General features: G+C 43.7%; 1 protein-coding gene across 1 annotated transcript; it reads right to left on the bottom strand.

The window, feature by feature from the left end:
* Positions 1-634: 634 nt before the first annotated feature.
* Positions 635-25,815, bottom strand: LOC139667250 (constitutive coactivator of PPAR-gamma-like protein 2). The gene is given in 18 exon segments (XM_071546733.1): positions 635-6,625; positions 6,834-6,897; positions 7,402-7,537; positions 7,640-7,880; positions 8,815-9,024; positions 9,826-9,940; positions 13,440-13,689; positions 15,247-15,418; positions 15,791-15,874; positions 16,057-16,219; positions 17,982-18,175; positions 18,721-18,794; positions 18,949-19,051; positions 19,530-19,548; positions 19,550-19,653; positions 21,343-21,425; positions 21,599-21,845; positions 24,275-25,815. Coding segments are annotated over 18 exon segments (3,033 nt in total). The 5' UTR covers positions 24,791-25,815; the 3' UTR covers positions 635-6,367.
* Between the last annotated feature and the right edge of the window lie 1,183 nt (positions 25,816-26,998).

The raw sequence follows: 26,998 nt of genomic DNA, 5'->3' as shown, positions 1-26,998 counted from the left end.
TGTGCAGCCTGCCGTTCTCTCTCCTTCTGCCTTCCATCACACTGAACCTGGCAATGAAAACAGTGTCACACTGCTGTAATGCACTGTAACACTACTGATAGTCACAAAATTATTTACCCAATAGCTTCAAAATATCACATCAAGATGGAGCGGTCAATCAGCAGCTTGTGTACAGATGCAATGGGATAGAAACATGCGCGAGATTATGCACGTTTCCCTGCAAGGCATACATTTGCTGAGTACTGATAGAAGTTATAGGGATGATAGGGATGTAGTGAAGGGTAAAACAAACAAAAACAACCACCTAAACTCAGTGTAGCCATTATTTGCATAATAATTCACCCACCTTGAGATAAATCGTATATAAATTCATAGTATCATCATAGTAAGTAGCGTCAAACTGATGGAAGTTATGTTAAGATTGGGTTCAATTTCAATAATTCACAATAATTTAGCATTTTGTTTAGAATGGTCATTGTTTGCCTAATGATAATCACCAACTTGTATTTACCACTCCATCACTGACTGACTCGGTGATCAAATCTCTGAAGGCCATGTTGATGGTTTCATTTGTAGAAAACGATAAAAAAAAAAATGTAAAAACAGGAGACCGGGGACACCAGAGAAATCCTTTTTTTACTAAAAGAATAAATTTTATTTCAGCACTGTAAGTCATTTCCCAACCGGTACAAACATGACTGCCATCTTTGTCTCTTTCTGAACCATTCCTCCCCTCCCTCTGTGAGATCAGACCACCAACAGCCAGACAAATAAAAAAAAAAGCTTCCTTCTTCTTGTCTTTCCACAAACAGTCTGGTGCTTCCATAATGCTAACAATGATGACAAATTATACCAACCATAATCATAACAGCAATAATGTTGATGATAATAATTCTATAATAATAATAATATGGATAAAATTTGTAACCCTTTTCGCTGCACAGGTAGTTTTGGGTGGCCCTGGGTATTGAAGTACATGCATCAGTACACATGTTGTTGAAGGCATGATGGACCAACATTACAACGAATGGCTCACAACGATCACTTTGAGCCCCGTGGGGGGTACAGCCAGGCAGGGGGGTTATACTGGAGCTTGGGGACTGTGGAGAGGGGGGTGGCAGTGTAGAGAGAGACAGACAGAATAGGGAGCCTTATTCAAATTGGACACAACGCTGTGAGAACGCTGCAGATAGATCAGAACAGTTACAACACAGATCTGACGATTCCATTCCACATTCTGTATGACAAACATGAATATTTTTTTTAACGTCTTCTAAAATACAACATAATACATTTCTATTCTGGGACATTTGGTTCTCTTAACATTGTTGAGCTCTTCAGAAATGCTCCTCTTTAGGCAGACAGAGAGGCAGCGTGTTTTCATCCACTGGACACAACACTATGATTTCATCACTGTCATCAAGAGGGTGAATTTGCCCCATCACACTTGAGCTAAGATCTGCTGTACCTTCCCCACTGCTTAGAGGTAGACTTAGCAGGAAGAAATATATTCCTATGGGTGATAAAAGAAAGCTCCAAGCAATATAATGCACTTGCACAAAATAGGATTACAGTTTGTTGGCAAAACCTTGGTAGTAAATCTTTTTCCTCATTCTAAATGGATGTCAATACGCTGCTTACAGGCTCATTATTTCTTGCTTGCAATGCACCTTTTATGTGAGGACTGTTCGAAGGTAAACTGATCTCAGATCTGTGTTTTGGGGAAAATTCAGCCACTTTGTTCTCACCATCAACAGCCTACACGCCCACATAGGAGCAGACTCAGCAGAGCAGCGTGTTGCACTGTCTCCGAGTCTGGGGAGTAAAGGCAAGTGTGAGGAGAAAACAAGACGACAATCACACGTAAAAGGAATGCAAAAGAGGGGTGCAAAACCACAGCATGATTGAAAGCCTGTTTGTCAGGTGTCATTCCTTCCTGCGTGTTCGTTGCAGATCTGATGTGTGCAGTGGTTCACACAGCCTCTAGTCAGTCAATGGAGATCTTACAAAAGAGGGCGCAAGAAAGCAAGAGGAGCGGTGAATTCACCCACAACACCTACGCCAACTGTCCGCCGGCCGCTGCCTCAGGCATCACCGACGCGTTTCACAACTGACCCCTGACACCCTGACCACGTGACCGAGCCTGGCCACTCACATCTCTCGCTCGCTCGCTCACTCGCTGTCCAGAAACACACTTCCTCCTCTTCCCTGTCTGTCTGCGTCTCCACGACAACCACAGTGTAAATATACATGTACTGTAACCTCACAGACTTGTCAGATAAATCACACGTGCTGTAACGTCATTATATATAATAATCATACTCATCAGAAAACTCGTTACTTGGGGCAGACCGTCAGTGTCGGGGGGCTAAAAAGGGGCGTTATAGGGGTAGAGGGGGATGCTATGTGTACTTTGGTTCTCAGGTGTTTTAGATGAGATGTTTAGCTGCTTTGTGCAAGGGCGCAGAGTTCAGCTTCGATAGATAATGAGTCGACCATGAAATTGTTATCAGGGATAATATGAGAATCAAACATAGTGCAGACGACGATTTTCAATTCGAAACGGGCAATATTTACTTACGTACATAATAAACGGTGAAGTGGTCTAAAGATGCCATATAAAATACAGGTAAGGAAAATCGCAATCATTACAGTTCAAATCTCTAGGTTGGCTAAGCGTATTTCAGTACTAACTGAAGCAATGGTAGAAGGATTAGATTAGAAGATGTAATAACATTAAAAATAGTAAGAAAACACATTTGCACAATTGAATAAAACAGTTTTGATTTTTTTTCCTTTTTTTTCCAGACTCTGGCTAGATACATACAGAAACTGATTATCAACGTTAATATAACCTTTACTGTTAGTTGGGTTGATTAAGGGGCGGGGCAGCCCAAGAGAGAGAGAGAAAACGGCCAATAGAAACGGTCCTAGGGCTAAAGGAGAGGCAAAGAGAGGGGACGATAAGAGTGAAACAGAGAACTGAAATACGGGGGTAGGGGGGTGTGACAGGAGGGTCATCTGTGTGGAAATCTGTGTGTATGTGAGTGTGACTGCGTTTAATTAGTGACTGAATCAGTGAGCATGGATTAGACTGTCCAGTCTGAGTATGTGTGTGTGTGTGTGGGGTTGAATGTATTCTATGAAGGAGTGGGACTAAGAAAGAGTGGAGGGCAGAGGGAAGAAGTAAAAGAACAATGGGGTGGGGGGTGGGGGGAAGAAAAAGTGTCATAGAGCAGGGGGTTAGGATAACAAGCATAAAAATCACTGATCAAATATCTAACAAACTAAAACAGACAAGGACAAAAGAGGGACACTACATCATGTATTGTGTTGACTTTTTTTTCCATACTAGCTAGTGTGTAACTCAGGGTATAACATCTATGTATCCATGTGTGTGTCTGTGTATGTACTGTTTTGTGTATAGATGATTATGATTTTGTGTCTACCTGACACCTCTATGTATTCTTATCTGTCCATGCAAACTTGAATGTGGGATTTTATAGTCAGTAGAATGTGTTACCAAATGATCTCTGATGAACCGACAACCACTCCACTGGGAACTGAAACTGCACAAAATCACTTCAGCACAAAAGCAGAGAGAATGCTGCTGGTAACAAATCCAACTGAATATGTGTCTGTTGTTTGTATGTGTATCTGTGTACGTATGTATAATATGTATGTGTGCATGCTTGTGTGTGTGTGTGTGTGTGTGTGTGTGTTTATAATTCTGGCGAGCGAATCAAGAGAGGGCATCATAAACCAGATCACACTCTGGCTCGCCGCAGAAAAGCCATCTTCTAACAATGTACTGTTGCGATACACATACTTGTACTAATGTCAAAAGTTGAAAGCAGTTAAGTATATGACTCCTAGTAATTCTAGACTTAGTATTTCGGCCAGTGGTGCTATATTCTCTAGCCTAGTCTTGGTGTCCGTGTATTACAGTCCTGTGTAGAGTCCGACGCTGTTACCTACTCTTAACCTAAAAACACCTACAGCATTCTGTATCGTATGCTTAATCCCTACCAATAACAGCTAATAATTCCAAACCTTTGATTTCATTTGGTGTTGGTTTAAGAGACAGCGGCGAGGCCCAGCCCTGTGATGAGCGTAGGCCTACGCTCATCGCTGGGTCAACTGACAGCGTTTCACTGTAATGGTTGAAGTTCGTTAACGGAGGGGATGTCTGACGCGACTACATTAACACTTACATATAGTCAGGGTTTTTTCCTTCAAAACGGCATTTCATAAGAGCTTTTTCCATGTCGATTTTGTGGCACACGATATAGAGCATAAGTCATCAACATAGTAAGAAAATAAGGTGCTTCTTGTTGACTTGCCTTTCCTTTTAATGTCATGAGCTCATTTCAACCTCTCTCAGATATCAAGTTTCTAGAAAAGACAATGTTTATGGCCAGCATCTCTCAGGCAGTATCTATCCGTCTACGGCTTTAAAATTTGCAGCTGTGCTACCAACGATTGATAAGAAGTAAATACTTGTATTTCCTTTGCCAGATGAAACCTACTTTGGGGGACACATCTCATCCTCTACAAACATAAGTGCTCTAATAAAAGGATTCAGAATCTTAGAAGTCTCAGCTTGTGAGCGGAACGCTTAAGGCCGCCATGAGGCCTCCCTCTCCCCTGTCATGTGACATGTGTTCCAACCCCTAAAACCTCTGCCTTGATCGGCTGAGGCACTTAAGGGGGGGGGGGGGGGTCCTTCATGTTGGTCTAAAGTGACACACTAGAGCTCTGCTGGGCAAGAGCTTTTGGTGTTGGGCTATCACCGTGACAACGGTTACTCAATCACCCGCGGAGGGGGGATCTTTGAGGCTTCGACGCCACACCCCTTTCTTATCACTGGCCAGCTCGACCGGCTGGCCTTGTTAAAATACACTTTGGGAATTACTTTATCCAAATCTGAAACGATTCCCAGTAATCCTTTACGTGGAGAATCGGGAGTCATTCCAGATTAATTGCAAAATTCTCGTATGAATGTGAGGCCAATCTGAGGGGAACCCTGCCTACTAGCAGTTACCCTAACCCTCACCATTCATTTCCATCTTTTGACTGGGCAGCATTATGCTTTCTTTTTGGCCTTAACTCCAGAAGGTGCCTCAGAGTTTTTCATTTCTTTTTCACCTGGTAGAGGACTGTCCAGTGTGGTTTTAACGTTTTTAAAACAAAGTGCTTCTTTGTCTGAAACCACTCTGTTCACATTCTGACGTCTCTCAAATAGATCTCTACCTTAAAATGTAGTTCTAAAAGTCATAATGATTTAGTCAGGTGCAGGGGGCACCCCTCAGACTGTCAATTCGACTGTTTAGGGGTTTGCTCTAATTCATTACATTTAAATAAGTGCTCTTTGTTGGGATATACAATCAAAGCTTTTGGAAGAAGGGGCAAGGGGGTTGGGAAGATATATTAATGCACTTTTTTTAGGGGAGGGTGGGTAAGACCTTGCATACTTTAGGGCTTAAGGTGCATAAATTCATGGGGTTTCTTAGCACAGCTAAGCACTAAGCTATGCTACATAGGTCAAGGTAAGTTAGCACGCTAATACCATGGTGGTGCAGAAGTGCTCCAGTGATAGATAACCAATCGATCTATATAGGGGTATGTTGCTAGCAAGTATGCTAACACTCTGTGTGTTTAGCAGTGTGGCTAACCTACACAGCATGGGCGACACGGGACACTGCACAGAAAATTAGTCTGTTCCATTAAAATCTTTTCCCAGAATCCGAATCTTCCTTGGCCACATATTCAGAGTCAAACTCTGAACTCTCTGGTTCATGTAAGGCACACCTTACAACACACCACATTAACACCTAGCAACCAACCATGACGACCAAGCCTAGATGCTGTAACCATGGAAACCACATCCAATCTGTCACCATAACCGTGAGCTTAGAACATCTGTGTGCAGAGATTCGAACAGTGGGACCATTAAAAACACAGAAAATATGAAACTCAAACCGTGCAGACCCATACTTACTATGGGGTTCATTTAAGTTGTGGGCTATATCGGGGGGGGCAGGGAGCTTCAAGCTCATCTTACTCTGAGTAAGGGAGGGAGGCAATTGGGATTTTTTGGGGGGGCGCTTACAGACTCATGGAGAAAACCTCTCTTCATAAAAGAATGTAAAACCACATGAGAAAACTAAAAAGGGAGTAACGGCTAACTGTTCTGGCCAATCACACGGAGCAGCAGAGGAGGGGGAGGAGCTCATGGTGGAACCCTCCCCCCTTCACTTCCTGGTCCATGTGATGAGGCGCGCAGCTAGCAGGCAGGGCTACAAAAACAGGGAAAGGCAGTCGAACACAGATCACTCTCAGAGCAGTGCATCCTGGGCGGATGCCGTCACTCCTCCTTCTGTAACGCTCCGTCTGACGGGCAGTCGTCAAGGCAACAGGGGGCCTCCACTTCCACCCCCTCTGATTGGTTGTCTCTGCTGGCTAAGGCACACGGGATTGGCTGGGCCAGGGGGGCCAGGTCCAAGGGCTGGCCGATGGCGGAGGCTGCTGAGCTGCCGTTCAGCTGCTTAGTCGCGACCTCTGGGGTAGAGCACGCCTCCTCTGAGGGCTTTGGGGGACTGCTGGATGGGGGGGATGACGACGTCTGGAGCGGGATGGCGAGAGAGGGATGGAGGGCAGAGGATTTAATGGAAAGCCAGGAGGGGTTCAAGATGTGACAGAGGACATTTACAGCTGTGATCGTTTGTGGTGATTTCACTTTGTTAAAAAAAACTACTTTGCTAGGAAAACAAACATTGCAAGACTACACAGCCTTGTATAAAAGATTGGGCCATTGCTCTCTTGTGTCATACCTGTGTTCTGTTGGCAGTTGCCTTTTTCCCTCCCCTTACTTTTGCTGGAATCTCTTTACCCCTCCTGTGATGGAGAAACAGAGAGAGATAGATGTAGGACATGATCAGTGTCAGGATCCTGCCTCCTTCCGTTTTAGAAATAGTTTCTCTAAGCTCATAGGCTCTGGCAATAATTAACACTAGCCACAAGAATGTTACTGTCTGATAGAGAGACCACTAGTTCTCCAAGATGTAAAACAGAAAACAGATGTAAATATTAGTGCAATAACCAGCAGTAATTAGGGTTTCAGCGTCTGTTTTGAGTCATTATTTTGGGTTGAAACCCTTATAAGTGATGGTCACGATGATAATATATCCAACTATTTTACAATCCTGGAGAGCCAGTGGTTTGCGTGTCAAAATTCTTGTGGTGATGCTAATCATCTCCAGAGGCCATGAGCACGAACAGAATACTTCTGAAACCTAACAGGAGTGGCTCGTCTGACCTCTATAGTAACTAAGTTCTTCCCCTAAAATACAGCGGAAAAAGATAACCTTGGCTTTACTAATTGATCATCATCTTACTTACCCTTTCCCTGCTCCCACTGACACCACCTGCATGTTGAACCCCCCTCTCCCACGGATCGGTTTGTTCCCAGCCCACTGGCCAACAACCATGCCAGCTATCTCCAATTTCCCTCCCTGAGGGGGGATGGACTGAAGACCTGAGGGGGAGGAACGAGGTGATTGTCGACAGAAAAGTGAAGAGGCTTGATGAATATAGACTAAGAAACTATGTCTGTAAGTGAAAGAATGCATGTCTGTACCTGGGAAGGCTCTGGGCCTGTGCTGGGCGGGGTGATGTGGATGATGCGGGTGATGATGAGGGGGCATGTTGCCCATGGGGCGAGGTGGGTAGAGGGGAGGCATGGGGTAGAAGGGGGGCACCATGGCAGGGGGCAAGAAGGCAGGAGGTGGGAGGGGAGGGGGAGGAGGAGGAGGGCGGGACAAGTTGATGCCCTCAAGGATCGCCTGGCGCATCTTCTCCACCCTGGACACCAGCTCCTCCTGCAGAGCACACAGACAGGTTACTTGGGCTGCAACTAACGATTACTTTCATTATCAATGAATCTATCGGATATTATTTTGATTAATTGATTAATCATTTAGTCTATAAAATGTCAAAAATAGTAACAAATGCTCATCACAAGTTAGCAGAGCCCAAAGTGATGTCTTAAAATTGTTTACTTGTCTGACCAGCAGCCAAAAAGAACCCAAAGTATATGAAACAAAGAAAAGCAAGTAAATCAAATTTGTGAAGCTGTAACCAGCAAATGTTTGCTTAGTGCTTAATGTTTCGCTTGTTTAGTTGACTATTCAACCAATCGTTACAGCACTACAGGTTACACACATACACACACAGTAGCAGACTGAAGGTTCGAGAAGCAGGCTTGTAACCAGAGTTACTGATGTGAAAACCCCAGACAGGCTGGGAACATATGGGTGGGGAAAGTAAATAAGCAACACCCTCTCCTCCCTCAGCAACTATTGTAGAAGTGCCACTGAGCAAGGCGCTGAACTCCTAGCTGCCAAAAGTACTGTGGTAGTACTGGGCAGCTCCCGGGTGAGTGTGTGAATGAAACGACTCCACCAGGCTGCTGCTGTAAAAAGAATGTGTTTAGTTAACTAGCCTGGCTAAATAAAAGTTTACAAAAACTAACTACAGGAGAGAGAATGGTTCAGAGATGACACAGAGGCAAAAACAGGGTTACAAGCCCTACTATACACACACACACACTCTGTTGGTATTTACTAGTGAGCAGTTCATTGGCTTGTATCCCTAACAAGTCGTTTTCTGGACTTGTAAGTCAAGTTAAACATCCCTCACACACTGCCCCGTGCTCACAGGATTACAAGTGCACACATACACACACACACACACACAAACACAAACACACACACACACACACACACACAGGCACACATAGAGAGAGGTCCATACCTGCCCCTCACACATGTCCAGCAGGGCGGCCCTGTCGCGGGCGGCCCGGGACAGTTTACTCTGGAACAGTTTGCCGTCGAAGAAGCCCCAGGGGCAGCAGTGTTCCCACGGCAACGGCTGGCCACACACATCATTGACAAACAGCGCCGTGTCGACGCCGGCCATGAAGAGAGAAGCCAGCTGCACACCGCGGGCATCCACCTTCTCCACCTGACAGCCAACACAAACATTAAAGATGACAGCATTTCTATATTGTAGATGGTTTACAAAGATGAGTAGCAGAAAAGATGGCAAGGCTAGAAGGAGTGACAGAGCAGCAGAGGTTATGAGTCATGAGGCCCTGAGTAAATGGTATGTGGTCTGCTGAGCCATCTGGATGCCACACACAGTGAGAATATATCCCCAAAAAACAGTAAGCATGTCATCCCCCACGAATGATGCACACCCCATCTGGGCCAAACAGTAACAAATACATGACCATGTTGGGATGTTGGCTCCTCCCTTGGGCCAATCAGTGCAATTTAAAAAATGCCAGCCCATGTTTTCTCAAAGTCCTTTAAGTGGCGTCTAAGATATTAAGTGTCATGAATGAATGAATGAATGAATGAACAGACATCGTGGGGGACAATAAAATGAAAGCAAAGGTTGTTTACATTGTTTTCCATTTGACAAATATGCCACCTACTCTGGCAACATTATTGCTGGTACAAAAGGAAAAACTGTTTTTCTTGTGACCCCAAACTGATTTTGCAGGCTATGGCAAACTAATTAAGTCAAATTTAGTTTTTATTGGCCCACTATCAAACAATATTTCACTAAGCCTAACTTGCACTTAGAGGACTTAAGGAACCCACTCTTTGCACTGCTATAAAGCTCTCAGGGACATGATCAGGAGCACAAAAAAGCAGGAATAAACAGGGAGACTGGTATCTCCCATTAGGAATGAAATGGGAATTGTGGGTATCCTGGAAAAAAACTGATCATCTTATTATGAAGGAATGAGGAGTTTACCTTGAGCTCCTGTAGTTGGTCAGGTTCGTAGAGCTGGTTGGAAACTGCCTGGGCCAGGAAGGCATCTAGCTCATGTCTCTGGAGGATCCTCCCGCCAGGCCACTGCATCATATACCTGGGAGGGAAGGAAAAACACACAGAACTTTAGAGCAGGAACACAGAACTTTAAGGTCAACAGTGTACTGTTAAGTTCGCTCCAATGAACTGAATTGATGAGATTTAGAATCACTTCAATTTGTACAAAGGGTTACAAGGAATTTGACCTGGGCGACAGGTGCAGACACATTACAGGATAGCTACACAATACGGGATTAACAAACTAGGTGCAGGACAAAGGCCATCACATATAACAAGTATACATTTCAAGAATTGTTCCAGTCAGTGTCTGAAATTAACACCCAACAAATGCAAATAAAAATTTTTTTTGGTGGAATATTCAGTTAAGAGATGGTAATACTTGAATGTCTCAGTTAAGTATATTTGAATACTTGAATGTCTCAGGCTTGGGTATTTTGCCTGCTGAGCCCCATACATTCTCTCTGACCGCCAATTAAATCAAAGCGAAACCGTGTCTCCATGTCAAACAGGCTCCTGATTGGCTGCCTGTTTCACTGGCTCTACACATAGCGGTAGCACCTCCTGTTTCTCTGCTGCCTGGATGGTTAACTAGGCCTCACGTTAAGTTGAAACTCCCCATGTGAAAACAGAGCAGGTGTGAGGACGCCAACAAGAAAAAAATTAAAATACAGACAAAGATCCATTGTATAAGTTAGTGAGCAAGTTTTAAACTAAAACTCTAAATCTTCTCGTCTCTTTATTGAATGTGTCATACAGCGGATGATTCTATACATGAAACAGCCTTGAAAACAGGTAGGGTGAATTTTTCATGAAAACTGCATATTCATTGTTTTGGCTGGTAGAAATTATTCTTGGTAGGTAATCTTTTTTTAGTTGAGCAGCACTTGTCAGGTGAGCCAAAAAGTTAATTTCAGACAATGGTTCCAGTGCAGTAGCACTGGCATAGTTTGTAGCAGCACTGGTAACAGCATAGCAGATTTTTGCTTTAAAAATATATTAAACGACATGAAAGTAACAGAAGAGGTCTAAATAATTTTAGTAAGTAAGTAAATTTATATAGCACTTTCCAAACTGAGGTAACTGAGGTTAAGTGCTTTATACAAAGAGAGACATGAAAAGGCAGCAAACGGTGCTCAACACAGTGCAATACAGCAACTGCAAGGACAGAGAGCCAAGTAAAAGGCAATTAAAACAAACCACACATATAAAAAAGTTGCTTTTAAAACTGATTTAGTGTGCTGTAGAATACTTTCAACATTGTATGGATTATTAATCCCGCTTTAACCAGCACCTGAGAAAAGCACTGCTGTGCAGAGGGTATCTATAATAGAGTGTATTGATTACATTATTACATATTTCCTGTTAAGCCTTGTGTGTGATTTTGTCACTAAATCAAATGAAGTTGCAAGGACAAGGCAGGCAGGTAACATTAACTGTAATATTTATGTACGGATAAAAGTTTGGTGTAATCACTGTATTCAGTGTAGGGATGTTCATAATACTTGGTCAGCAACAGGGATGGGCATGAGTAGTCAGATACTTGATTACTTGAAATGGACATTGAAATAGACATGACATTCAAGTATTTTTTGTCAAGAATGGAAAACACACTAAACTTACTAAAATCATCCATTAACTTCAGTCAAATAAAAGTCCTGACAAAAATACACTGATTGTTTTTCAAAAATAATTATGGCTAATGATTTGATCGGTGGTGTAGGTGGCACCATCAGTTGGGTCGACGCTGATTTGTTTAACAGGGTCACTGAACTGGAGGAAGCTGGCATGAATGCTGGAGAGCAGCGCAGAGACTAACAGTCTTTTTGGGGAGGACAACTGCACCACAGAGGCAGGACAAAAAGAGGTAGAACTTAACTTAAATGAGCCACGCGCATCCCATCCAACCACAAGTACACTCCAATGGTGGCAGAGGAACAACAAATGTTTCCAGACACTTATGGCCCAATTCAGACTTTGATTTAAGCGCCATGCAGTGGTGCTTAAGTCAGTTTATACACATGTGTAAAATCAAGACATGTCCACAGTCACATTACGATAAGCTGATTCTAACTTTTCTTTATACAACTAAAACCCCGCAACATGTCTAGTCACATCAGTGTCCTGATGTAAAAAATAAAAAACCAAAGACATTAAATATGATCTAAACTGTTGAATCACAAAACGTGAAGCAATAACCAGTAACATTAAAACTAAATGAAAGATAAAATAATCACAACAATCTCAGTCCATTAAATGCTTCACTGAACACTTGGAATGTGCTTTTACGCATCTCCTCTCTCGCCCTATTGTCCCACAGCTTCATAATCAAGGCGACTGAATTTTTAAGGGATCATCAAGAGACGGCAGTACCAGCAGTATCGGTAGGTGCCAAGAAATCATTTAAATGTGCCGGGTCTAACAGATGCCCTGTGCATCCAGCGTTTACACATAGAGCCTCTATCATTGAGCTATGCCGGCTTTTGAATGAAGATGATTTGCAAAGAGATGCCACACAGCCAACATCCCTCCTGGGTCACTCCAGGTAGCATGCCTTTAAATCCTGGCAACAGGTGCTGTGTCGGACAGTGTGTCCAGGTATACTGTGGGAATCTCTGTCTCCTGCGTCCTGGCAGTTCTTAATGGTAATGACGCACCAAACAATATATCTACATCTATATCCTGACCTGCGAAGATGCATGACCAAGTACAGTTTCCATCGTACTGTGGGCTTTCCAAACATTACAGAAGTCATCAACAGTCGCCAAGCAACGGACAACAGAATAGGAAAAGGCAACATTCCACGAGCATCCAACTGGTATGTGATGCAGACATGGCCATAAGAAGTGTTTGCAGCAAGTTTTAATGCAATGAGTACTACAATTGTATTCATTCAGGGATTCAGAAAAATTTCTTATAGGCAAAATTACAGAATAGTTTAAAGCATTTCAGAAATGTAAAGTATATTTTATTATGTTTTTATCCAATTAATTTCTCAACGGTTAGTTTCCAATTCAATCTTCACGCATCAGTGTCCTAACCAAAACTGAATTTAAGGTGCACAGTATTTAAAGCCAATGCATCAGCAGATAAACATGAAAAGGAGAAAAGTCCATTGTCTGGATATTTCACCATACTAATGGGAGAGACAAAACAGCCAAGGACTTCTTGATTATGTATAAACTTGACTATGTGACTAAAATAAAAGGCATAAAAGGCAATAAAAGGCACTATTCCATTTGTGAAAAAAAACTGTCAATCGTTTAGGTTGGGCATGAAATAGCCTCCCAGCCAATCAGAATTCAGAAAATAAATCAATACAGCCATTACATTAAAAAGAAAACCAAACAAAAAAAAACAGGGACATACATGCCATAGCACTGTATACAAATGAAAAAACACTATTCACACATGCAATCAAATTAATTGTAACACACATTCACACAATTATCAGACATGTCTAAAACACTTTGAAAGTAACAAAATATTACAACAGTGTGTAATCTGTGCTTTCCAGGTGGTTGAGAGTGTTATCATACCTGAGCACGCAGCACATGAGCAGCAGATGTTGTGGGACCTGTGCTGGGTTGAGCAGGGCGGGGCAGTCAGAGCGCAGGCAGGCCAGGAAGGCCCTGGTTCTCCTGGAGCGGTCCTCGCTGGCCCGGCCCAACCACAGCCGCCGCAGGTTGGGGCAAGTCCACTCCCGGAAACAAAGGGCAGGAACCAGCTCCGGGGTCAGGGCTGACTTGGCCTTGCCGCTGCTCCACTCTTTGACAATCACTGGAGGAACTGTGACACAGAGGCAAGAGGAAATGCGGTCTCCATCCGTTCGTTCATTCGTTCGTTAGTCACACTGTAACGTTGACTTTGTGCCGCTAGGGGGAGGCATTGACAATGAATGGGGACTCAGTGGTAAAGCAATACAGTTAAAGTTATCATAGGTAACATAACAGTCTACACACACTACACACTTGGAGACATCAGACTGGGTTGATGTGTTGAAGTGAGAGTCAATGGAGAATTTTTGGGCAAACCTCTAACCACAAGACACTGTAGTTATTGTACAGTAGTTGGACTGTTGTACTGTTATTGCATCATCACTGCACTACCACTCTGCCGTCAGTGTTGACTACTTATATCATATTACCACTTACCTACTGTGCAATACCATATATCACTTATCATTTATATTATTCATAACACTCATGCTCCTGGTGTTGTATGTTATATTGTATATTGTATTATAAATTGTATTGTAGTGTACATTGTGTAATGTACGGATTGTATTTATTGCGTATTGTAGTTCTTATATTTTGTCCTGTATTGAGTAAAAACAGGACAATTACAGTTACTACATTTCAAGATATAACTTGTAAGCCTAATTCTAAGGAGAGTAGGCAACAGAAATATATGGTCCATCTGTCCTTTCATTGTCCCATACGAAAATGCTTATACAATTTCACTCATATTTCAAGTACACTCAGCAATCACTGACCCAAGGGTGGAACTACATCACTGGTGGGGAACAACATGTTTACTATTTGCTTGTAATAGTTTGTTTTTCAAGAAGAGATGTAATGGTGGTAGTGCCCAAGTATTTTAGATAATGTCTGTAAATTTTCAGTGCAGTTTTTGGAGCAGGTTGGTACATTACTGTTATCATTTCACATTTTAGGCATGTAGCCAGCGCATTTATCAAAAGCTGCTTACAATGAGAGAGCAGGTAGGGGCTCAATGTCTTGTTGTAGGCTTTGAACCTGTGACTCACTCTCTCTCTCTCTCTCTGGCTACTCCAAACTATGCATAGATATTTAGTTCTCATGCTCACGGGAACTTTTCGGCACTGCTGACACTGGAGATCCAAGCAGCAACCTTTTGACTATTAGGTGGCTGTCACTAACCAACCTGCTGACTCGCCACAAGATATAACCGCTTTGAGTATCTACTTCCCATTACTGAAGGGAACAGAGAAATAACAACAAAGAGAACAAACAGATATGAACAAAGAGGATAGCTGACAACTAGGATTTCACTAGGAAGATAGTCCAGTAAAGAATCATGTTTTACTGGTTGTCTAAAAGCCCAAGCAGATTAACATTTGGCCAGTGACTCCCTCACCTGATAATTGTGCAAATATAATATGTAATTATAATGATAACGAAGATTATACTGGTTTTCATTTCTCTGGTGAGCTTCCCTGAAGTACCTCAGTTGGGTCCTGAGATACAACTCTGAGAACAGATGTGCAACAAGGTATATGTAGGCTATACATAATTACAACAATCCTGTATCGCTCTGTCTCTCGTCCTCCCCTCCTCCTCAGTCTTTCTCATTCCCATGACCTACGCTCCAGGGGTCCCCTCTTGCGCAGGGCGAGCCTCTCCAGGCGGCGGTGTGTTTCGGCTAGGCTGAAGAGGACGCCGTAGGCATACTGTCTGGCAGCACGGAACAGCAGCGAGGCAGGAGGCAGCTCAGAGTTACACTCATCCTCTATACACACTGGCATCTTCATCTCTCCCTGGGGGGTCGAGGGAGTGGAGGGAGGGAAGTAGGGAGAGAGATGAAAAGGAAGAACATGGATTAATAAGAGTGGGCCTTTGACAAGGTTGATATATAATCTATATGTCCATTTTTATAACCCTTATTTAACTAGGCAAGTTGACTTAGAAGGCATTCTCTTTTTACAGAAACGGCCTGTGGGCGCAGTTCATAATCAATCTAGCAGTCACGCTTCTTGAACAATTGAAAATTAATTCTGAAGGTGAACACAGACATGAGAAGGAAGAAGATGGATGAAGTGAGGTTGAAAGCTTTGAATGTGCTATTAAAGAACAAGCCTCTTAAAGCTTAACTTTCCCTTAACACCAGATATTGAGAGGTGGTTGTGTACCTTGGTCAATATGTGGTAAATCTGGGGGTACATCAGTCCTCTGCGGTGTCTGTGTTCGGCCACACGAAGCACCTCGGCACTGACCTGAAAACCATGGACACCAAAGGGGGGACTAGTTGTAAATTTTCAAAACCAACCCACAACAGTTTACACATTCAAACTGTATTTTGATTATCTGGTTTGAAAATATGATATCTGCCAAATGGGAAATTGTAAAATATGCACTATACAAACATGTACAGTCTCTTTCTCTCACACACACAGACCTGAGGCAGAGGGGGTGTGGTTATGTCCATGTGACTTCGCGTTGCCATAGACAGCAGTGACGGAATGTTTGACCCGCTCCCATTGCCATGGGAACCGTCTCCAGAGGCCGAGCCCCCCCTTGCACCAGGATCCTCCCACCGGGAGGGCTTGTCCGTCAAATGGCTGAGAGAGAGGAAGGGTAAGGACGGTAAGTCATCTTGAGTGACTTGATGGCTACATTTCCTAAATAAAGTTTAAGATAGGTCTGGCCTTGCATTATTCATGGATTTTTTTGTGTGTGTTCACACTATTCTCCGGAAAAGCACTTTTTTGTTAGCCTGGTGTCCAGACCCTATGAATCGCAGTTTTCAGCACTCTTCGAATTTGCATGGTGATTCATAAGGGTCTGGACGCAAGCCTATCCACTGGCAGTTATTTCGGACAGATACTGTCCGAGATACCTGATCGGCTGGTCGATGTAGGCGGGACTAATCTACTGATGACGGCATTACAGAGCGCAGCAACAACAACAACCACCAACATGGCAGCACCACCGGAAGCGGGAAAGGAATTGGATGATAGCAAGCTAGATTTAGTGATTTCGTCAGTCATAAAAAACGTAATGGCATCGATGAATTAAAACAGAAACAATCCGTGTGTTTAAAAGCCTTTTTAAGAGGTCAGGATGTATTCGCGGTGCTTCCCACCGACTTTGGTAAGAGCTTAATTTACCTGCTCGCTCCTCTGGTGGCCACAGAAATGGGACTGCCAAATCCTCTTGTTATTGTCATTTGTCCGTTGGTCGCTCTTATGGAAGATCAAGTGAAAGAGGCCGCAAATTTTGGTATTTCTGCCTTGCGACTTGGAGTGGACTTCGCAAAGGAAATACAGGAAGGACGAGAGTCGATCAAGTAGTCCGGGGGCCTGGGTGCTCGACGACAAGTGGCAACAAATGACGACAAATGATATCGTCGCCGACGGTTAAGGATCGGTTGCTTGGAATTGTCGTTGACGAGGTCCATCTCACTCAAAAATGGTATGTACAACAATAACACTGTGTAACGCTGTTGTCTTCACTGGGAAGTGAACGCCGCCATGATTGTTGTTGCTATGGGGCACCTCCAGATTACGTCAATCTGCTTTGCTACTGTGATTGGTCAAAGAGTTTGATCATTGAGAACTAACAGCAACCAATCGGTTGGGGCAAGAAATTACGTCACCGAATCAGTGGTGGATAGGCTCGTGTCCAGACCCTTATGAATCGCCATGCAAATTTGAAGAGTGCTGAAAACTGCGATTCATAGGGGCTGGATACCAGGCTACTTTTTTGTGCTGATAAAAAAAAAAATGTTTTTAAACTTATGAATCAACAGATCATCTAATAAACACCACTAACAATTTTTTATTACTCTAAGGTCAGTCTTCTTACTTTATAATTTATTATAATGCTAGTTTCCTCCTATCACTCAACATATTGTATGCTAAAGTGTTAGCATGGAGCACTGCAGCAAATGATCTACCTGGGGCACAGAGACAATTTTTGGTGTCTAAGTTCTTATCTCTTAACAGGTAAGTGGACTGTCACGCAAATCTCCAAACAATTAGAGTAACAACTGCTACCAACTTTTCTGGCGGTAGTTTCTCCATTTTCATTCCGGTTGTTGACGTAAACTGTCAGTTGCCTAAGTACTATGAAACTCCTTCTTCCTTGTGATAGTTTGGCTCATGAAAAAAGTGATCCAAACATGTGGTCACCTATAAAAAAGCTGAACTTTTCTCAACCTGAGAAAGTACTCACAAAAAGAAGCCAGGCGCAGCACTTTTTCTCAAAGCCTCCACTTTATGTCCACCTCACAAAGTTCCCATTGACTTTAATAAAAAAAGGCGCCTTCAGTTTGAAAAAAACGCAGCAGTGTGAACAAGGCCTTACTTTCTGTGTTCTTACTTTGCATTGCTGTCGTTGGGTTCATCTCCATCGGAGGACGAGGAAGGAGAGGGAGAGGGACCAGACTGAGTGCCGGTGTGGTGATTGGGTAATCGATTTCCCCCCTGAGTGGAATCGTATGGAGCTGACCAATCAGAGAAGCCCATTTTGCCCGTCAGCGAATCGTTGCAGTCTTGCATTGGTGGCGGTGGGTTCTGGAACAGAAGGGCGGAGCCAGGTCCATATGGAGCATTTTGATAGGGTGGCTTTAGCCCCGGAACCTGGGGAGGAGGGAACTGTGATCGGATAGAGGAGAGGGGAGGACAAGGGGGGGAGGAGGGACAAGGGAGGGGAGGGGGGAGGGAGGGAGGGAGCAAGGATAGTGAGGGAGAGAAAGGGGATAGGGCACAGAAGAAAAGAAGGACAGGAGCAGATAGGAAAGGAGAGAAGTGTAAAAGGAGCCAGGGAGGAGGGGGGAGGAGAAGGGAAGAGGATGTCTCAGGGACAGGAACTAATGCTGTCCTAGTTTATTTCACATCTACTAGAAGCATCCAGTCAAGGTTGGTAGGAGGATTTGGGATGGAAAGGACTGCACCCTCCTCCCTAAGCCCCTTTTCCCTTAAATGAGCACATGCCACAAAGGGATTTCAAAGAGCAAAAACTTAATCCAATCTGCTACATGTAGATTCATGTAGAGCAGAGTACAATTACATACACATAAAAGGCAGAAAGTGAAGGATTAGCAAGAGAAGGAATCTACCTGATTCTTTCCAGGCTGCATCGGTCCCATGTGGCCAGGTGGTCCCCCAAATGGACTGGGTCCAAACCCAGGTACTGGGCATGCAAAGACAAACAAAAGTATGCAAATAAAAGAAAAGCACGTTAGGAACAATGCATGAGTATTTAGTAAGACAATAATGAAGACATCAAAACATGTAAACTGGGTCTGGTTCTGCTTCCTAACAGAGCGAAAAGGTTTGCTACTCACGAATGAAAGAGGAGGGCCCCATGTTGAGCGGGCGTGGTTTGGAGGCAGCTGAGAAATATTCCACAGCTTTCTTAAAACGCTCCACCTTGTCCTCCATACGAGACTGCAAGGGGAACACAGCAATACGTGGACTATTTAAAATGCTGGGTTAGGTGTGTGAGAATGTGGTAATACCCAGCTGGGGAATACATGCGTCTGTTTCTGGGTTAGTGTGTGCAAATGTTTCTGTGTCTGTCGCTAGGTTTCCTTCCAGTATCCAAGTAGCAAAGTAGACCGGCTGAATGGAAATGGCAAATTTTGATAAGTTTCCTCAGTTTCGCTGACTTGAGGTGGAAACGTTTTTTGTCGATGGAATGATGGAAACAGATTTGTTGAATAAATAATGATGTAGAGTAAAGCCTCTTTACATTTTTCTCGTGGATATGTTTTCCGACAAAGCCTACTCATTTGATTTGACCCAGCTGATGGAAACACACCAAATTCGTGCTTAAATTTCTACAACATTTCAAAACTTCACATAAAATTCGCTTGACATTTGGATGGAAAGATAGTGCGCGTGTGTGTGTCTACATGTGAGCTACCTGTGACTGTTTGAAGACAGGCAATGGCGTCGAGGTTTCCCAGGTCTTTGATGGAGGAGACGTACTCTGAGACGGCCTTGATCACCACCTCGCAGGGCGGCAGCACCAACTGATGGGCTCGCACCTGCCACAGCAACGGTACAAAGGTTTTGATGTTAGTTGCTATATATTGGGTTGGGTGTGGAGGGAATAACACTGGGAGACGGCCATATGAAGATTAAGTGTTTTTAAATCACTTTATCTTATTACTTAGTTTTGTAGCAACTCACTGCTATGATATCAGTATGCAAACAAACTAAAGCAAACAACTCCACAGCACTAGAAGTAGATATAGCTGTTACTGGACGGTCAGTAAATAAGCCCACATTACAAATGCAGGGTAGGACGCATCTACCTCTGAAAAAGAAAGCATCAGGGTGCTGAAAATTAGGGAGCATTGACCAATTAACCAATATACTGGGCCGCTAATGTTACTGGTCGATGGCCTTTCCCAGATATTAATATTGTTCCACCAAGAATGCAGTGATGAAATATGCACAAAACTTTGTATTTTGGCATATTACCACATGTGGGTAATTTCACCATTACAACATACCTTCTATATCATAAAAGCAATCATAAGTGTATTTTAGAATGCTGTTTAGGGTCTCAAGAGGGCTATGATTTAGATTCAAAAACACATTTTGAATGATCTCTCAGAGACAAATTTGAGCACTAATCGCCAGGGAGTTGCACTCATTTCAGGTAGTCCCTCAAAATAAAATCCATCAGATTTCGCTGCTCTCTGACAAGCGGATTAAGACCTATAATTCCTTTATCAGGCCTGATTAGACATGAGAGTAAAGACAAGATTCTCTCTCCTGTTTCCAGGCCATTACTGATTAAATTATCAGCTGAGTCTCAAAAATCTCTCATCACTGCGGTTTGCATGCAGTGAGGCCATTTCAGAAGAATATGGCTAGCACGGATATGCTGTAACATGCAAGTACATTTTAAAGGGATGGGTCACCAAAACTGAATAAATATTCATTCCTGGGATCAATTTGGCTTGGGTTATGGTGTCATTTTAAAAACAAAAAACAAGCAAAAAAAACACACTTGTTTTGTACTCCAGTAGCTGCTTTTGGTAGCAATTATGTCATTATCAAAGCCACACAAATTCCCAAATGTGGGAAAACTTCAAGAAATTGAACTTGTTCAGTGTAATGTACCACAGCTTCACAACAACAGCTGGAACATCTCAACAGCATCCAGCAGGTTTCAGAAAGCCAAATTTAAGAATTTCATAGCCAACCATGAGAGAATGAACTTGTGCAAATCCCTAACATTTTATGGATGTAGACCAGTGTGGGGAAATAATTAGTACTTCAGTACCAGGAAGACCCTGGAAAGACTTTTGGGGGGAAAAAACTCCATATTTTAATGTTTGGTGAATTTTGAGAGAAAAATTGTCACTTTCTACATTTCCAGGACCATTCATTATTCATTCATTATCTAGTTTTGAATACATTTCCACCTCAGTGTTTCCCCTGTAATTTTATGCAGTTATGTTTCAAGTTGAGGTTGTATTGTGTTGAGGCTAAATTACAATGCTAATTTTAAATTCACATTTTCCCTAGCAGTGGTGGTAATTTCCTTGCTGTGGTGGCGCACCACTGCTAAATGAACACAGAAGAAACACTGCACCTTTTACATGTTTTCCATTACTGGGTCTTTCAATTTCCCTGTTTTCAGGACACATTGATAAAAAAAGATTACTGTGGCATGCTACAGTAGGCTAAGGTTTGCAGTGGGCTTGGGTTGGGAAGTATACCTTGAGAGAAGCTAGTGGGTGTTCTGGTCCCAGCAGACTCCAGTGGAAGGCAGCCAGGTCCTCATCAGGCAGAATATGGTTCCCTACAAAACAAAATGTTCAAATGTTTGTTGTGTCAATAAAGAGGGACAACGGACAAAGAGGAGTGACAAAAATAAACCTCATAAGTGGGGGGGGGGGGGGGGGGTCTGAGTGAGAGAGAGATGGAGAGAAATGTAGGATACATGTTTGATTGTGTTAGTGTGTGTCTCCTTACCCAGCAGAGCAGCGAAGCAGGGCAGGTGCTGTGTCTTGAGCCCAAGCTGCCTGGCGGCCTCAGACAGCAGGTACTGGTGTGTGGTCAGGTTCTTGCCGTTCCAGCTCAGTTTGAGCGCGTGCGAGGAGAAGTAGGCGGGTACATTACACAGGGCAAACTCAGAGTCCTGAGCGATCAGGCCGGCGAAGCCAAAGTCCCTATAGAGAGACAGCACCTCCTGGTGGTGGTCCTCCAAAGTCTGAACAACCTGTGGATGGAGGGAGGAGAAGCTGTGAGCTGCTGTACGCTGGTGTTCCATGAAAACCTCTGAACTTATTTACATTCTAAGGCAGTTCCTGGACTCGGCCCCAGCCTCTCTCACTCCATTTTGAGAGACTAGTGAAGCTTGTGAGCATCAACTGCTAAAAAGGAGTGGACACTTGTTGCTTTCTAGTGAGGTGTCATGTTCGGTGGGAGGGATGGAATCGAAAACAAACTTTGGATGGAGTTCGGAAAATGTCTCCATCCCGTTAGGAGCCTGGTTTGTCACGTACTGTATTTTTGTATTTTGTGTTAGATTTGGGTATTAGCTGATGGCATAAAGTAGTTGTTTCTGTATCAGTTCATAATGTTGGAAAGACCTAGGAAGAACATTCATAACATCCTTAGAATCTGCCAAAGTTCGAATGATAGGCTGTGAGACTGACCAGCCACCAAGTTAGGCACTCTATTCTGCCGCTACACTTTTTGAAAGTAGAGATCACCAGACCTACAATGGTGCCAACACTCATGAGACTTTGTATGGTAAAAAAGCACCAAGAAGTTCCATAACCTTGTGGATCATGAAACTAATTCATAAACCATTGTATGGTTTCATTGCATGAGGGTCAATGGAAAAATCTCTAATGTGAATGTAAAATTGTCTGTGTTCCACCAATCACTGCACAACTAATGGCAATGCAAATAAAAGGTCAGGTAGGGCAACATGACTGCTAGCATTCAGAAAGCATTGTAATAGTTGGACTTCTGTAACATTGGCCAGCGGTTCCCAACCAGTGGGCCGATACACATGGTTGTGCCATGGAGCAAGCCCAGGAGAGCCTGCCCAAATTCTGCCCAAATGGTATGATGTTAATCAATGTCATTGTTAATCATCGTCAAAACTAAATAATTACATTTAGTTACTTCATTAAAAATCTATTTAATGAACTTGTAATCAAAGTTCTTCCAATATGGGCCAAGGAAGGCAAGCTCATTATGTGGCCTCTGTGTTGTGACCAGGACATCTCCAAACTATCAATTTGGGATGCCTAATATTTTTGTTGTGCACCTTGCCACTAAAAAACTATTAGGAATTAATGATGTAAACAGCGAGAATATTCAACAATTCAATACTGACAGACTCATGTAAACCTGAGCAAGCCACCCAAAACAAGAGCTGAGAGGCAGCATAGAGAAGAACAGCAAGGCATTTAGTAAAGGTGTAACTCAGACAGGTGAGATACGTGACACTGCAGGAATATGACAAGACCGTTTCTTGGAATACAGGTAAGAAAAGCAAGTACACAGAGGAACTCAGTGAGTAATGTGGCTATACAAACACAAGGAGCATAAAAGAGTGCCTTGTACTGGGATCTGGGTGGGACTTTTGTCTTCATATAAACAAGTATCCTCTTTGGATATATTGTGAGAATGTCTTCTTTTATATTAGTATTTGAGCGGGTGGATAGGTAGAACCAAACAGACAAAAAGAAACAGGTAGGTATGGTTGATGGGAGGCAACCTAGGCATGTAATGGTTTAGCTCCATTTATGATTGGTCTTAAGCATGAGGTTATGTGTCATTTTCCTTTTTCAAAGGCACCAAGTTCATGTTAAACTAGTCCTTGCCCTACTGTGAGATGCTTGCTGTAGATGGTTAAGTAAAACTGGATTTGTTCATTCCTGCACCTTTCCCTATTACTTTTGATACCCAAGTAAATGTTCTGTCAATGGATCAAATGCTCAAAATAACAGGCAAAATTAAATTTATAGTATTTAATCTGAATAATCTCTATCGCAAACCACCTGACCATCTAGAATGCACAAAATAAGTCATTACAAATGCACTACAGCCATGCACAGGCGGTCTATTAATAGTTCAACTACTCAGCAGTTGTTAACAATGTGTAAAGGTTCATTGAGTTCATGTTATGTAATATATAGGCTAGGCCATGGTGTACAATACACATGTTTCTAACCCTTCTCCCATAAGGATGCACAGACTGGGTTAGCCAGTAGCCGCTGTTCCACATAAAAAACACTGCACTGGAGCCTTGCCACCATCTCTCCTCCCAGTAGCCCATCCCAAATAAATCCATGGGAGCAGAGAGAGATGCACAACCGAACAAACGCATAAAAGAGCAGCTACATGCATCAGCTATCATCGGACCAGTGCACAGTTAAAACAGGAATCTTTGCTCTGCTGGCTGGATACAACGAATGCCTATATGACAGTTTGGGAAAGTAGCAACTGATAGGAAAATGCCAGACTGATTCGTTTCACTGGTCAATCACCTAGTTGCACTTGGTGACAAACTCGTAGGAAGCTAAAAAAAAAACAAACACTGATTGATGTAAGCTATTACATGGACGTGCAGTAGCAAAGGATTCATGTTAGATGAACGGCGTGCTAAATGACCACAATTTAATAACTCACCCGCACTCGGAAGCGGAACATGGCGAGGCGGACGCAGTGGCTGAGGCAGGCCGGGGGCAGGAACCATGCCCGGGGAGGCGGGGTGGCCTTGCTGCCGACGTGGTTGACTATGAGCTGCGCCGTCTGTCGCTGGCCCTGAGCTCGCCGCGCCCACTCGGGCCAGCGCTCCTTCCCCAGGGTGCCGTTGAAAACCACGACCAGCTCCAGGCCACCCTGGTACAGACAGGCTTGTGAGAGGGCGGCCAGGTAGCCCAGCATGGCGTTCCACTCGCCCCCGCACACCCAGTCCGTCTGGTAGCCGCCGTAGAGCCGCTGCAGGCCGGAGTCCGCGTCGATGAGGATCCTGGCAGGCGGGGGCGGGGGAGGCATGGGCCCGGGGTGATGTGGGTGGTGGTGTGGGTGATGGTGGTGAGGGGGCTGGCGGCCCGCGGTACGGGCAAGCTTCAGGAGGTCCACCGGGACTGCGGCCCCGGGACACCGCTTCTCTAGATACTCTTGGAAACCCTGTACTCCCATGACGGTGTTGTTGAGCCTGTGTGTCTGGCCGGGAGCGGGCTCGGGATACGTTCTGTACGCCGTGTTTGTAATGTTATGTGGGGCGAGACTGTAGCTAGCTATGCACTGTTGGCAAGCTAACTGGTCTCTGATGTAGTGACTGACTGGAGTCTAGTTAACCTTGCAAAACAACTTATCTGTCACCCAGACACGGTAATTTATCGACCATGCACCGCCTTACAAATATATTTGACAGCTACTTATTCCAAGAAACCTAATGTCAATCCTTCAAATTTGGTCGTGAGTGTTCAGTTTAGTGTCCATCCCTGTAGATTTTGGGTGAGGTGCCAGCAAGGCCAGTGTAGCTAGCTACAGCTTGAAAAAGTTTACCAAATTGCCTGCCCCCATAACTTGGCTTTTAGAAAACTGGCTTCTCAAATAAACCAAGAAATGCAGTTGGCTACTGATAACGATGATGCAGCTAGCTGGTGGATGTTACAGAGCAATGCCTACAAAATAATAATCCTACTGAGTGGTGCACATGAGATGCAATACTGCGCATTAGTTAGCAACCTACAGACTGGCTGGCCAGTTCGCGGACATGATGTTAAATCGAACAGCTAGCAAGATCGTTATTTCTATCTGACAGTTGAAATATTTGATATTGATATTACACTATCTCAGCCGAATTTCAGCACATATGTAGTGGTAGCTTTTTCGCTTGGTGGTGTCGAAATATCAATTAAAAAGCCAAACTAGCGAGCTGTGTGCCTGACTGAGTGGCTAGCTGTAGTATTTGCTAACTGAGTGGCTAGCTGGTGTTAGCTGCTGGCAGGGTCCCCGGCGTGATTTGACGCGTCAACTCTCGAAGACAAGTCCGGGGCGGACACGACGCGGAATGAGATGGATGTTTGACGAAATAAAAGAAAAGTAACTAAAAGAAAATAAAAATAAAAGCCCGATGGTGCCTCCCTCGCTTTCTTCCACACTCACGGCTTCATGTTGCGGAGGGGAACATACTTCCAAGCGACATCAGCCATCTTGCGACTTCCTCGCGGCCCAGTAGAGTGGGAGGGAAGGCGCAGGGAGCGGAGGGAGGAGGTGCGGGCCGGGGCACGCTGGGAAATGTATGTCTATAACTGTATAATTTCCTATCAGAGGTACTTTGGAGAGAAACACAAAAAGACTGCAAGTACCAGCAACAGGCGTCAGACGGTTTGGATGAGGAAAAAAGCTGGGGAGTCGCTTTGGTCCAAAAGTGGTTTATAGTACAAACGCCGTTATTTTGTAAATTGCCTAACCTGAATGGAGGATAATCTCTCCCCCTGCACATTAACATGTACATTTCAACCATAACTTTAGCTCTGGTACGTGGCTGTTAATGGTGCATTCTCTGTCTTCTAAGGGTTGATTCAGTGAATCTTTTGCTTTTATATTTACTGCAAGCCAATAAATCGAAATTGATAGAGTCAGGCATGAATTTCCTTGTTATGGGAGATATTTTTTTACTGGTGTAACAGGTAGAATCGTTTTGTCCAGTTCATGATGAATTGTCTGTGTGTATGTCGCCTCCGTGTGGTTGTTTTCCGCACAGCCCTCTCGAAGGTAAAAGTGCCATGGGAAAAAATGGGGAAAAAATAAACTAGGCCACCCGGCCCACCAAGCTCTCTCTTTGAGTTGCCATGGTGAAATGAAACTATAGTTTCACCGATTGCAATTTCTCATTTTCTCTGTGTTAGAAATTATCAGGGAAATAATAGGCTACCTCAAAAATACGCCGAAGAACGATTCCCAATGTGTGTGTGTGTGTGTGTGTGTGTGTGTGTGTGTGTGTGTGTGTGAGAGAGAGAGAGAGAGAGAGAGAGAGAGATTTATTTCACACTTGCTTTGGCAATGTAAACATATGTTTCCCATGCCAATAAAGCCCCTTTGAATTTGAATGAGAGAGCGAGAGACCGAGAGCATTTATAATTTGTATTTTTTCTCATCATTAGTAATGTTATATTACTGATTACTACCAAAGCTTTGACAATACTGAATTATATGCCGACAAAGCTCAATGAATTGAAGTAAATTGAATTGAGCTGAATCGAGAGAGATAGAGAGAGAGAGAGAGAGAGAGAGAGAGAGTTTTGTCTCCACACGCAGTGTTTAGAACTGGTTTGAGTAGTGAGCGCGCAGCGCGCCCCCGTGTCGTCCGTCCATCCAGAGTGAAGATGAGGATGACGG

Source organism: Centroberyx affinis, unplaced genomic scaffold (genome assembly GCF_046629955.1).
Source record: "Centroberyx affinis isolate AG114_WGS23_722 - 3 ecotype Tasmania unplaced genomic scaffold, CSIRO-AGI_Caff_v1 ptg000024l_1, whole genome shotgun sequence".
Classification (NCBI taxonomy): domain Eukaryota; kingdom Metazoa; phylum Chordata; class Actinopteri; order Beryciformes; family Berycidae; genus Centroberyx; species Centroberyx affinis.
This window is presented reverse-complemented; position numbering and strand designations above follow the sequence as displayed.